Source organism: Lipotes vexillifer, unplaced genomic scaffold (genome assembly GCF_000442215.2).
Source record: "Lipotes vexillifer unplaced genomic scaffold, Lipotes_vexillifer_v1.1 scaffold71, whole genome shotgun sequence".
NCBI lineage: Eukaryota > Metazoa > Chordata > Mammalia > Artiodactyla > Lipotidae > Lipotes > Lipotes vexillifer.
Genome location: NW_006793703.1, coordinates 5,255,871 through 5,269,964, shown reverse-complemented (window position 1 = coordinate 5,269,964; position 14,094 = coordinate 5,255,871). Strand labels below are relative to the sequence as shown.

Here is a 14,094-nt window from a genome sequence, read left to right as displayed (position 1 = left end):
CTGCTGAGCCTGCGCGTCCGGAGCCTGTGCTCCGCAACGGGAGAGGCCACAACAGTGAGAGGGCCAGGCCCAGCAAACAAAAAAAAAAAAAAAAAAAAAAAGGAAAGCAATATGTTAAATCAGGGGTCCCCAATCTCCAGGCCACGGACCAGTAACAGGCAGCAGCCTGTTAGGAACCGGGCCACACAGAAGGAGATGAGCAGTGGATGAGCAAGTGAAATTTCATCTGCTGCTCCCCATTGCTCACGTTACCACCTGAACCAACCCCACCCCCGTGTGTCCATGGAAAAACAGCAGTCCCTGGTGCCAGAAAGGTTGGGGAACGCTGTGTTAGATGTCAGAAGGAACTTAGATTTAAATATGAAGTCTCTGTCCTAAAGGAAGTTAAACGAAGATAATCTACTCAACAAATTAACTGAGCACCTACCAAGTGCCAGCCTTCATGGATTTTATATTCATAGTATTGTGGAGAAGAGGAAGATTAAATAATTATAGTAGTAATAAATGGTAAAAGGGGAATTATAGGTGGTACTGGATTTTTTAACAGAAGACCTAATCAAGGCTTTCCTGAGATATTTATGCCCAGACAAGGATGAGTGGAAGTAATCACTTGTGGAAGCCACAGAAAGTGTTGGAACTGGTAAGTAACCTGGTAAGATTAGTGCTTTAACAAAATCACTCTGGCCATTGTGGTGGGGAATGAACACAGTTGGGGAGATGAGTTAGGAAAGAAAAAAATGCAGATTTGCAAGAAAGTCACAAGTTACTGGGGGCATAAAACATATATTTAATTACCAATCATGATAATGATGATGACAGCCACCATCCACTGAGCGCTAACTTTGCATTAGCACCTATTCGAAGTACAACCATATATTATTTCCCATTTAACAAATGGGAAAAACTAAACCTTGGAAAAAACAAATAACTTGTCTAAGCTCATAGAGAAAGTAACAGAGCCAATTTTCAAACTCATGACCATCTGACTCCGAAGTATCATTCTATTAAAAGTTCCGTAGGAGAAGTGATAGAACTTCTGGGGTCACTTTTCCACTCGGAGACACATAAAACTCAATACCAAAACTCAAACCAGTGTTCCTGCTGTCAATCATCTCCAAATTAGCTTCCCCCACTTGACATTTCCATTTTATTAACTCTATTTTTCTGCCTTAAAACTTCATTATTAACTAAAATTACAAAGGTTGATGACAGCAAGCATTAACAAGGATGTGGAACAATTCAAACTCTCCTACATGCTGGTGCAAAATGATACACCCACTTTGGAAAACAATTTGGCAGTTTCTTATAAAGTTAAACACACACTCATCATATGACCTAACAATCCCTCTCTTAATATTTCCTCAAGAGAAATGAAGACATATGTTCACACACACACTTGTGTTCCAACGTTAGAGCAGCTTTACTCCTAGCACCCACAAACTGGAAACCACCCAGTGCCCATCACCCAGTAAGTGGATACACAGACTGTGGTACATCCATACGCTATGCAGCAATAAAAAGGAAGGAACCACTGATAACATGCAAAACATGGATGCACTTCAAAAGCATTATAATAAGTGAAAGAAGCCATGTACAAAAGACTATAAGATTCCATTTATAGGAAACTCTAGAAAAAGAAAAAACAAAACCCCAAAATCTACAGAAACAAGAAGTAGATCAGAGGTTGCCAGGAGCCAGGGCTGAAGGGGAGAGGATTATCTGTAGAAAGATAAAAGGGAACTTTCTGGGGTGATGAAATTTTTCTATATCATAATTGTGGTAGTGGGTACAGGACTATGTATGTTTACCAAAATATACCAAATTATATACTTGAATGAACTGTATTTATTTATACTTCAATGATGATTTTTAAAAACCCTTATTATTTCTACTTCAACTCTCTGACCCCACAAACCTTTGTTCATATGATTATTCACATCGACAGCTTCCTCTCCATTCTAACTGCTGTTGCTTATAATCCTGGCCATTGTTTTTCACTTAAATGTAATGAATGCCTTAATTAGCCTCTCCTTCCTCATACTGATTCTCAATTCATCCTACCTAATATCATCTAATATTTCTCTGATTCCCTTGCTCAAAATGCTTCAGAAGCATCCTACCTATTACAAAATATATCCAAAACCCTTAATAAGGCAGTAATTAAATACCTTCTACATGCTGGCTCAAACCACGCTTCCAACTTTTTTCTTAGGATTTTCTGGCGTGAACACTTCAATCCATTCAGTTTATAGACCCACCCTCCTCCCAAACACACTTGCTTATCTTTCCTCATGCTTCCCCCTTATTGGGACTAATCTCTTATCCCTCTCTGAATTCTCCCACCCTTTACTGCTCAGCCCAAGTTTTGGGGGGTTTTTTTGAAATAAATTTTATTTATTTATTTGTTTGTTTATTTATGGCTACGTTGGGTCTTCGTTGCTGCACACGGGCTTTCTCTAGTTGCGGCATACGGGGGCTACTCTTCAATGAGGTGCGTGGGCTTCTCATTGCAGTGGCTTCTCTTGTTGGGGAGCACGGGTTCTAGGTGGGTAGGCTTCAGCAGTTGTGGCACACGGGCTCAGTAGTTGTGGCTCACGGGCTCTAGAGCGAAGGCTCAGTAGTTGTGGCGCACGGGCTTAGCTGCTCTGTGGCTTGTGGGACCTTCACAGACCAGGGCTCGAACCCGTGTCCCCTGCATTGGCAGGCAGATTCTTAACCACTGCGCCACCAAGAAAGTCCCTCAGCCCAAGTTTTAAACTTTTTCTCCTGGATGTTTTCTACTCAAAATCACAATGATCTTTTTCTGCTCTCCTAACGTATTTTTTGTCTAGGCACAACTAGATGCCTAAAAAAGATTTACCTAGGGAAAACTAGAAAAACAAATAGGTTCTGTTTTAATGGGCCCAACAAGACATATGCAGAAGTCCAAATAACTTATGCGTAAGTAGACAGATTCAGGAACATTTAAGTCTAGGCAAGGCTACCAGTAGTTAACCACAGGAAAAGATAGCAGTTATTAATAGTTCTGAGTCCATATCTAATATATGCAATAAAATGGTTAAATAAGTAAATGTGACTCTTGTCAATGACAGTAACCAAAATGGCTAATGCTTTTACTTAACTATAACAGTATTAATCTGACTAAAATGGCTCTCAAAATAGGATCTTAGAAGTATGAGCTTTCCCAAGCATCCTATCAATTAAAGCATCGTAACAATGATAAAGGTATAAATTATATATACTATAACAAATCTATGCAATATTAACAGCCATTTTAAAACAGTGTGGTAGAAGAATATTGAATAATATAGAGGGCAACAAAAGCAGTTTACCAGATGTTATGTATAGTTCAGGCTATTCACAGAAAAGGTAATACTGATGTTCACTAAGCATCTGAAAGTGTTCAACCTAACTGGTAATCATGGAGACAACATTAACATAACAAGATACTGCTTTTCAACTATCATACAAATAGTAGGATCTCATTTAAGAAAAACACAACAATATATATCTATAGCTATATATTATATATATAATGCTCAAAGAATTGTAACACGTAGATAACCATGACCATTACCAGTGTGGGAGGGATAAAACTGGAGGCAGTGGTGAAGGAAGACTTTGCCTTAATATGTATATTTGAATTTGTTTTTAATAACTGGAATGTGTTCATGTAATACTCAAGTGATTAAAAAAAGTGCAAGAGAGGACATACATAAGCTCATATGCATTTCTAAAAGCCCTAAAAGGGTACACATCAAACTATTAACAGTGGTTATGCCTGGAAGTGGGCTTAGAGATGATTAGCTGATTTTTATTTTCCTCTCTTTGTTTATCTGTATTTATATATTCTTTTATAGTGAAAAAAATCTTTGAAATATGTAAATGCTTACATATACATAGATCTCTTGGGCAAGAAGCTCAGTGATTATTTCTGAGAAGGGAGCTGATTAGCTGGGAGTCAGGGGTAGGAGGCAGATTTACTTTTCATTATTTTATCTTTCAAATTTTTATTAAGTGCATGTACTACCCATTCAAGGAATTTTATTTTCTTAGGTCTGGGCCATCAAATGTTCAATATCATTTACTGTTTGACTCTTTATACGCTTCTGCTTCCCAGGCGCACTGCAGGGAGAGTTTTGGATAAACTATATGCGACACACCCAGGCCCATGGTGGTTCTTTCTTAAACCCCTCTCCACTAGCCAGGGTTACATTGTCTTTGCTCTACCAAATACTGGCTTTCTGCCAAAGCATTACTGTTGGCACATCCCATTTCCCTCCTGCATCACAGAGGCCAACAGAGTACAGTTTTTCTGGCCTCGGTTTACTTTTCTTCACCTTCTGGCCTTACTGGAAAAACTCCAAGTCCCCGGCCTGCCTTCTGCCCTACCTTCCTTTTTCTATTCTCCAGCTTACAATTCTCTAGTTCCCCAATTATGCTGAAATCCAGTGATACGCAAATGATATAAAGTGGAGCCAAACTTTTGACAGTTGCCAAAAAGGCACAAACCAGTTACTCCAAAAAAAAAAAAAAAAATTTTTTTTTTTTTTGGCCGCACCATGCAGCTTACAGGATCTCAGTTCCCCAAGCAGGGACTGAACCCAGGACCACAGCAGTGAAAGCCAGGAATCCTAACCACGAGGCAACCAGGGAACTCCTTTTTTTTTTAAATCCACAAATATTAAAATTCACCTAAAGGAACTCAAGACAGATTGGCAAAGGACTATATTATCATGTCTTCCCTACTGGGCCTATGTTGAGTTGCTGTCTTTTTCAGCATCTGTGGCAAAAATACACTCTGCAGTAGCATCGAAGTCTGACTTGATAAATTCTCTGGCCTCCTCCAGTTGTTGATGTTACAGTTTACACAATAAATGCACCTTATAAAAATACAAATTTTATTTTCCAAATTTAAAAAACCCTTGAATTTTGCTACATCTAAGATGAAGAAACCCCTTTAAATCTACTCCCCTAGGGCACTAGTTCACACACTATGACTCAGAAAAAAACTAGCTTACTGAGTCATTAGCACCTGCTTTAACCTCATAATCAGTGTTTCAAGCCAATGAAGTCCGATTACATTGTAACACTAAAATGGAAAACAAACAAGTGTTCTTAGTACAGACCCCCTATTGCCTTCAGGTAATAAGAAACCTAACTAATAACAAGCTTTCATTGATCACCTATGGAAGACAGAAGAATCATGACGCTGCTAAGACTCTAGTCTGATAACGGAGAAGAAAATATCTGCTGGTCACAAAGCTGCCTATTTATTCCAGCCCTGTCACAACCTTATCTTCTACCTTTACTAACTTTCTAAACCTACCAATAGAAAAGGGTAGAGATTTAAGTCAGTGGAAAGACAGTCAAGAGCTGACTTAACAGCACAGAAATACTATACACAGATTTCTATAATCACCACTTATGGATACAAAACCTTCCTCCTAAATACCCTAAAACTGCTGATTCTCAACTGTTCCTAAGGGACTGAAGGAAGATGAAGAGAATTTATTTAGCTCATGGCCAAGGACTTAAAAGGGCATGTCATGGCAAGCAATTACAATTGATAACTGCACTAAAGAAACAATTATTTGAGTGGAGAAGTCTCCCTCGCCCTTTAAAAAAATCACACCCCTCAGACTGCTTTGAAAGGTTACTATATCACGTTTTTATTGTATTTGTAGGACTACACTATTACTGGCCAACAGAACCTAAATACACTGGTATTTGTGCTTTGTATGTAGAATTTATTTTTGTGGTGGTATTAACAAGTTGGCCCAAACTGCTTTACCCAAAGCCCTACCAAGTTGATCCTTAGAGACCAGACCTAACATAATGCTCAAACAAAGAGAGGAAAACCAGCCCAGGAAGTTCCCAAGGACGCTCTACTGCCTCAGCAAGTGTGGATGATCATCTAATAATATGAATAACAAAATTCTTAAAATTCCCAGATAGGGTGCATAAATGCTTTCTAACATCCACTTATATCAGTCTCATATTTGAGGACACTTTTCAAACAATTCATAATTATTTTAAGTATAAAAATATTTTTCCTTTCCACTCAGTTGAGTAGTATATATCATGAAGAAGCCAATTTCATTGGAAATTACACAGTTATTCCAAGATATTGCCGTCCTTTAAAAAATAACTGGACAAAATCAGTTTTAAGAGCCATACCAAAAGAAAATCAAGACTTTTTATAAATATACTTTGTTTTTGATTAAAAACAGTGTTAACTCTATTTCATCAAATGCCTTATTTGTAAAACTGCTCAAAATGACTTTTAACTCATCAAATCTACCCTTATCCTCCCTTTTATTTATTTATTATTTATTTTTTTTGGCTGGGTTGGGTCTTTGATGCTGCGTGTGGACTTTCTCTAGTTGCGGCGAGTGGGGGTACTCATTGTTGTGGTGTGTGGACTTCTCATTGCGGTGGCTTCTCTTGTTGCAAAGCACGGGCTCTAGGCAAACGGGCTTCAGTAACTGGCACACGGGCTCAGTAGTTGTGGCTCGCAGGCTCTTGAGCAGAGGCTCAGTAGTTGTGGTGCACGGGCTTAGCTGCTCCACAGCATGTGGGATCTTCCTGGACCAGGGATCAAACCCACGTCCCCTGCATTCTTAACCACTGTGCCACCAGGGAAGTCCCTATCCTCCCTTTTAAAATAAATACGAAGCTACTTAGGGCTCTGAGAGTCCAAAATCACAAAGAATTAAGCATCAAACGTGGTACTATCAAAGGTGGTATTCAAAGTCTATGTGGTATACTAAGCAGATTTTAAAGTCATAATGTGATTTTATAAATGCTAATAAATGCCTGGCAGAAGTACATGTCTTCCTGTTTAGAGAGTCATTCAGATTCAAACAGTATTAACTGCGATGTATCAGGTATTGTGTTAAGCACTTTCATTTAGATTATTGAATTTATATCCAATTCTAGGACAGCATGATCTTTCAAGATGGCTGGGGTAACACAGTGCGAAAAATCACTAAAAGAAATCTGCCAACCACCATAGGTTATCCTATGCCCTAGAAGGCTTAGAGAACAAGTCTACACCCATCAAACCAAACCTCATTCCCTGATCTACAGTATACATGGCCTCGGAAAAACATACACAACCTAGAAACCATCTAAAAACTGAACTGGAAAGTAGGATATTTAGTCTCCACATTTGGAGCCTTAAAACTGGGAATGAGGAAAGTCACGGGGGCCTCTTTAAACTGTATCCTCCTTCCTTCCTACAGTAACCAACAAGACAAATGTCAAATGTCAAAACTTGGACTTAGCTATTTATTAAGATTTATGTACAACAACCAATTTAATATACTCTAGGTAAAAGTGCTGAATACTTATACTGCTCTGTTCCCAAAAGAACATTTAGCAATTGATGCTGAATACACAGTGTCACATTACCTGAAGAGTAACATAACAGGAAATATGACATAGACAATAAAAATAGGACAGAATGGGGGAAAAACCACAAACCAACCATTCAATACAGGGTTCTATACTCTCCATAATTTCTGCTATCACCAAAGCTGTCTCAATCCTTCTTCCACAAGCAACTGCTGCAGGATAAGGCACATCCTATACTCCACAAGTAGCCTTCCCTTCTCCCTCAGGTGGCCGCTTGCTCCCCCTCACTCAACTCCTCTCCAGCACAAGCAACAGCTAGATATACTAAAGACCACAAAAAGCCCATAACTTGCCTCTCAGGCCTTCCAGCAAAACACAGAATTTATCACTAACATCACTCTTAGACGCAGCCACATCTCAAGGCATCCTATTTTTTTTTTTTTGAAAACTATACATGTAAGATTTATTTTATACTTTCCACCTCCTTGGTCACTGGACCTGTTATTACATTTGTCAATTTTCTGAGATCAAGTTGCATCCCATTTTTCTCCATATCTGGAAACCCCCAATTGAGTTTAACTTGCTCCATTCTCCGAAACTTCCTACAAACGTACACTCCTCAATGGAAATGGTACACGCCCCCACATGTACCACCAACCACTCTGCTCACAGAAGAGAAAGGGCAGAATGTAAAAGTAGATGGACTGATGAGTTAAATATATTAGGAAAAAAATAGTGAAGCAAGTACACAAAGGTCTCAAACAAAAGCTTGAGAGCCGAATCTGACCCACAGATGGACATTTTGTTTGGCCCAGTAGGTGTTTTAGTTAGAAGCCCACATTTAAAAGTAAGATATAATCAGATTTCCCTGGTGGTGCAGTGGTTAAGAATCCACCTGCCAATGCAGGGGACACGGGTTCGAGCCCTGGTCTGGGAAGATCCCACATGCCACAGAGCAACTAAGCCCGCGTGCCACAACTACTGAGCCTGTGCTCTAGAGTCCATGAGCCACAACTACTGAAGCCCGTGCCGCAACTAGAGAAAGCCCGTGCGCAGCAACAAAGACCCAATGCGGCCAAAAAGAAATAAATAAATTTATTTTTTAAAAAAAGTAAGAGATAACAGAGTAAAATCCAGATTTCAGCCTTCTTTTGAGAAATGGAAAGATCTGGCAACCCTAAGCCCAAATTCCTACAAAGTAACAAAGGCTGGAACTGAGTAGCAATGTCCCCTTTAGACAGAGCATGCGCTGTCCCCTGTTTGGAACAATCCCCCACCTTTATTGTCCATCTGGCTTGCTTCACTGATTAATCAGGGGAAACTGGGGACATCTGAATTTGCTACTCCTGAATTTCAGGCACTAAAGTAACTAAAGGACAGTAAACGATAGGTCAGTAAATATCTTCATTTGTTGCTTAACAGTGATCTTTTGTGAGAGCCTAGGATTGGACAAGGTATCTTCTCCCAGGTGACTTCTGGCTGATGACTTTCTTTTTTTTGGCTGCATTGGGTCTTCACTGCTGCGCACAGGCTTTCTCTAGTTGCGGCGAGCAGGGGCTACTCTTCATGGTGGTGCACAGGCTTCTCATTGCAGTGGCTTCTCTTGTTGTGGAGCACGGGCTCTAGGCACGTGGGCTTCAGTAGTTGTGGCACGTGGGCTTCAGTAGTTGTGGCACGTGGGCTTCAGTAGTTGTGGCACGTGGGCTTAGTTGCTCCACAGCATGTGGGATCTTCCCAGATCAGGGCTCAAACCCATGTCCCCTGCATTGGCAGGTGGATTCCTAACCACTGCGCCACCACGGAAAGTCCCGGCTGATGATTTTCTTAAAGGGCTCCAAATAATCTGCTGTAGTCTTTAAGAAGACCACAATAGTTAAGAATATGTAAAAAGTGACTGGAGGACGAAAAATAAAGGCCACTTGGAATAGAATGCCTGAACTAAAAGATCAAAATCAGTGGAGTCATCAATTAAAAGAGGTTAAAACCACATAGATGTTTACATAAAAAGAATTTATGACAGGTACAGAATAAAAGCAATTCTCTACAAGAATGATATGTTTTAATTTCTGTTTTATGCAATGAAGTAATTCACTGCATTGGTCTAGCCCTTGGGGTAATCAAGAGGCCTGATTAATGTATCTGCCCGGGCTTCGCTGGTGGCGCAGTGGTTAAGAATCCACCTGCCAATGCAGGGAACACGGGTTCAAGTCCTGGTCCAGGAAGATCCCACATGCCGCAGAGCAACAAAGCCCGTGAGCCACAACTACTGAGCCTGCGCTCTAGAGCCCATGAGCCACAACTACTGAGCCTGCGTGCCACAACTACTGAAGCCCACACGCTTAGAGCCCATGCTCCACAAGAGAAGCCATGGCAACGAGAAGCCCCTGCACCGCAATGAAGACTAGCCCCCGATCACCACAACCAGAGAAAGCCCACGCACAGCAACGAAGACCCAACACAGTCAAAACTAAATAAATTAATTAAAAAAAAAATACATACACTACACACACGCACACACACACACACACACACACACACACACACACACACACACACATATCTGGCTGCCTGGAAGGGAGAGAAAAATATTAGGTGTTTTAATGTCTATTCTTTTGCAGAATTAATCAGTTACTTGCTACTTCCTTAAATAAATTATTTTTCAGAAAAGAAAAAAAAGAATGATATATTTAAATGACTGAACAGCATTTCACATTTAGATAGCACTTTAAATATTTCAAACACTAATAATGTATTTTTCATCTTATTTTGACAAAACCCTTGTGCTATAAAGTTGACTAATCAGACCTTATTTTCCCCTCACACATACTAAAGCATAAAAAAGCCAAGAGCCTTCACTAAGGTCACCGAGCTAGTTATGGCAAAGAGAGGATCAGAATCTAGCTGCATTAACTCATAATCCTGGGCTCCTTCCACTACAATATATTGCTGCTGCTGCATCTCATCCATTGCTAGCCTACAAAGGGTAGAAAGGAGGTTGAAAGTATCCATTCAAGTCTCCAAAATTCCTTCCAATTTCAAGAATGGGACGTCTATTCACTTTCAGGTCCCCAAAGGAGAGTCATTCATTTCCATAGGCCACTGCTTGGCCCTGAATTTGTGTGTCATATGTATGTTTTGTCTTCCCAATGATTTTGAAAGTTTCTCCAGGAGGCGGCAAATACCATGTCTCTGTATGTCTAACAAAAATGCTCAAATATTTTATTATTTATATACAAAATTTAACAAATAACTCCATCTCTCGTTCCAAGAAACAAAGGGCTAGAAGTAACCTTAAGCGATTTTCAAAAATAATGACAAGGGGGGGCTTCCCTGGTGGCACAGTGGTTAAGAATCCGCCTGCCAATGCAGGGGACATGGGTTCGAGCCCTAGTCCGGGAAGATCCCACATGCCATGGAGCAACTAAGCCCGTGCACCACAACTATGGAGCCTGTGCTCTAGAGCCCAAGAGCCACAACTACTGAAGCCCGTGAGCCTAGAGCCCGTGCTCGGCAACAAGAGAAGCCACCGCGATGAGAAGCCTGCGCACCACGATGAAGAGTAGCCCCCGCTCACCCGCACGCAGCAACGAAGACCCAATGCAGCCAAAAAATAAATAAAATGTAAATTAAAAAAAAAAAAAAGAAATAATGACAAGGACATCTAAGTTATATTATGAAGGGAATAAAAGTAAGAAGAAAAGGTAGCTAGGGATACAAGTTTTATCTGTGTTTTATAAACCTCAAAGAACTAAGTCATCTTTTTGTCATCTGCAAAAAGAGAAATCTAACTTTGGTGGGTTAATATTTTGCAAATATCTAAAAGATTTTCTTTTACTTAAAAAAATATATATAGTTTTTATAAATAAATATACAACATATATGTATAAATATACATATAGATGTCTGTATATGATATGCCTGAACACCAATAAAAATCTTTGCTGTTTAAGAGTGATCTTTTGTGAAGCCTAGAGCCTAGAGCTGGCAAGATATCTTCTCCCAGGTCACTTTTAGCCTGATGATTTTCTTAAAACGTTCCAAATAATTTGTTATAATATGCGTATTTAACATTCATGGATATAATATTCATGGCATAATTTTAGGTTTATGCACATAAAGCCTTCATGAGGTAGGACATTTTAAATCTCTACTTAGAATGGAAATAAGAGAGTCAGTAGCCAAAATAAAAATCTAGAGAAGAAATACAGCCCATTAATTTGGATTACAACAAGAATAACATTTTATCCCTGCACAGTGACAGTGCTTGGATATATCCCAGTTATTTGAAACAACTTTACACATCAACCAACTTCTTCAGAACACTGGTTTTTCTATGCCAAGAACTATCCAAAAGCTTCCCAATAAGATTTAAGGCTAACTGTGAGGTACATTACTTACAGGATATGCTAGGAATTTTCCACTTGCAAAGGGCAATCTAATCCTTGGTGTTATAACCCATGGGGAAAAAAGGCACTCTAATATAGTGTTGGAGGGAGTAGAAACTGGTAATTTGATAATACTGTATATACCAAAGCTATAAATGCATAAGTCTTTTGACCTAAAATTCCCCTTCTAGGAATTTGGTCTGAAGATAAACTTGAAAATGTATGAAATGGCATGCTACTAAGTAATTTACTGCAGTACTATTAGAAGGGTAAAGTTTTGGAAACAACTGAAATTATGTGGGGACTAGTTAAATAAATGGTGATATGTCCATACGATGGAATACCATGTAGCCTTAAAAATGAGAGAGAAAGCTCTCTTTGTCCTGATATGAAAAAAATCTCCAAGATATAGTAAATGAAAAAAGTAAAGAGCAGAACCATGTAATGCATTCTGTAACATGTGTAAAAAGGGGTGTGGGGTAGGGGGAGGAATAATGTATATAGAGAGATACACATAAAATATCTCTGGAAGGACACCCAAGAATATTACTTGCCTCTAGGAAGTGAAATTAGGTGGGTGGACAGTAGAATAAAAGGAAGATTTTTCACTCTATATTTTTTTTCATTTTTGAATTTGAACCATGTAAATGCACTACCTGGTTAAAACATTAAATTTAACCAATGTATTCATCTGTATAAAAAGTTTAGACAGTTATTTCAGGATTTATAATCTGAGAACACTGTATTATAATTAACACTACAAATGTAACATCTTTGGCTATTTCTTCCATGGAAACAGCCATTAGTCCACCCCTAAAGATATGATACAGCCACAGAATACAGAGCCAGAAGGGGCTGTGAAAAACCTGAACATCTCAATTTACAGATAAGAAAACTATGGCCCAAAGAGGTTAAATAACCTCACCAATGGACACAACTAGTAGCTGGCAAAGTATGGCCTAGAAGCTGACCCATATTTCAAAATATTCTCATGTATTTTCTCCAACCCCCAAACTGTTTCTTCATTACCGCAAAGAGCCAACAAGTGTCCACCAAGACCGTAGCTGCGTTTTGAAGATAACGTGAATGACAGAGCTAGTGTGAGCTGATATCCTATCTCTGTGAGATACTTTTCAATGCTCACAGGGGAACCACAAAGGGTAAGGTCTTGCTTCTCCTGGGTCATGTTTTAGCAAAGAGACAAAGGGTAGTTAAAACCATAAGATAAAAATGGGGAGGGGATGGGGGGGATCTTCCAACAAAGTCAATTATACTAGAAAAATTGAGAATAACATTAAGCAACTTTACAATCAGGTAATTCAAATTTATTTTTATATTAAAACAAACACCAATTTACTGTGGCAAAGAATATAAAATGCACATGAATTTCAAGGTAGACAAGATACTTATAAAGAAATTTCATGCTGCTTCTGATTGATCCTGAACCCAGTGGCCTAGAAGTACACACATGCATTCTCTTAAACTCTTAAGAGGCAGGAAGGCTTGAGAACTACTACACCAAAGGAATTAAAATAGTGTTCTCAATGGCAGTGGAAAGAGCAAAGGATTAGAGCTAGACAGACCTGGACATGCAGCCTCATTCTTGCCACTGTGTGACCTTGGATCAGTTATTCAACCTTAAGCTCAGAGCCTGTTTCTTCATCTGTAAAATGTGGTCCATATTACTTACCTTGGAGTGTTGTTATAAGGATTGGAGATAATGATGATAAGCAAACTGCCTGAACTCTAGAAGGAGTACAATAAATGATAGCTACTATTACAGCCATCACAAACCTATCAGAATCTTTATAGGACCAGCTAACCATTTACTGGGGTTCAACCTGTTAGAACAAGATAATGTGAGCAATGGATGCTATCAGCCCTCCCAAACTGTCACAGAAAAAAAAATAGGCCAACAGGATAAAATTACCTACGTGAAAAGTTTATTATACTTACATATTTCATTTCAAACTTCTTAGCCAACATTTCCACTTCTTGCCTCTCTTGATGATCATCATTGAACGGGTCTTCCATGTAAATGGGCTTCTTCTGCTTCAAAGTGAATATGGTAAAAGAAATAGAAGCATTAGTATTACTTCAACCAGAGTTGAATATATCTAAATTTAAAACATGAGTCAATTTTTCCAAATATTAACAAAGTTAGAAGCATTAAAAAAGTAACTAAAGGGCTTCCCTGGTGGCGCAGTGGTTGAGAGTCCGCCTGCCGATGCACGGGACGCGGGTTCATGCCCCGGTCCGGGAGGATCCCACGTGCTGCGGAGCGGCTGGGCCCGTGAGCCATGGCCGCTGAGCCTGCGCGTCCAGAGCCTGTGCTCCGCAACGGGAGAGG

At 39.5% G+C, this 14,094-nt stretch overlaps 1 protein-coding gene across 1 annotated transcript in view; it reads right to left on the bottom strand.

The window, feature by feature from the left end:
- UBN2 (ubinuclein 2) overlaps positions 1-14,094 on the bottom strand; it is a 68,217-nt gene that overhangs the window by 46,933 nt on the left and 7,190 nt on the right. The window contains exon 2 of the mRNA XM_007466605.1: positions 13,701-13,793. Within this exon, the coding sequence (XP_007466667.1) occupies positions 13,701-13,793 (93 nt within the window). The remainder of the gene's footprint in view (positions 1-13,700; positions 13,794-14,094) is intronic.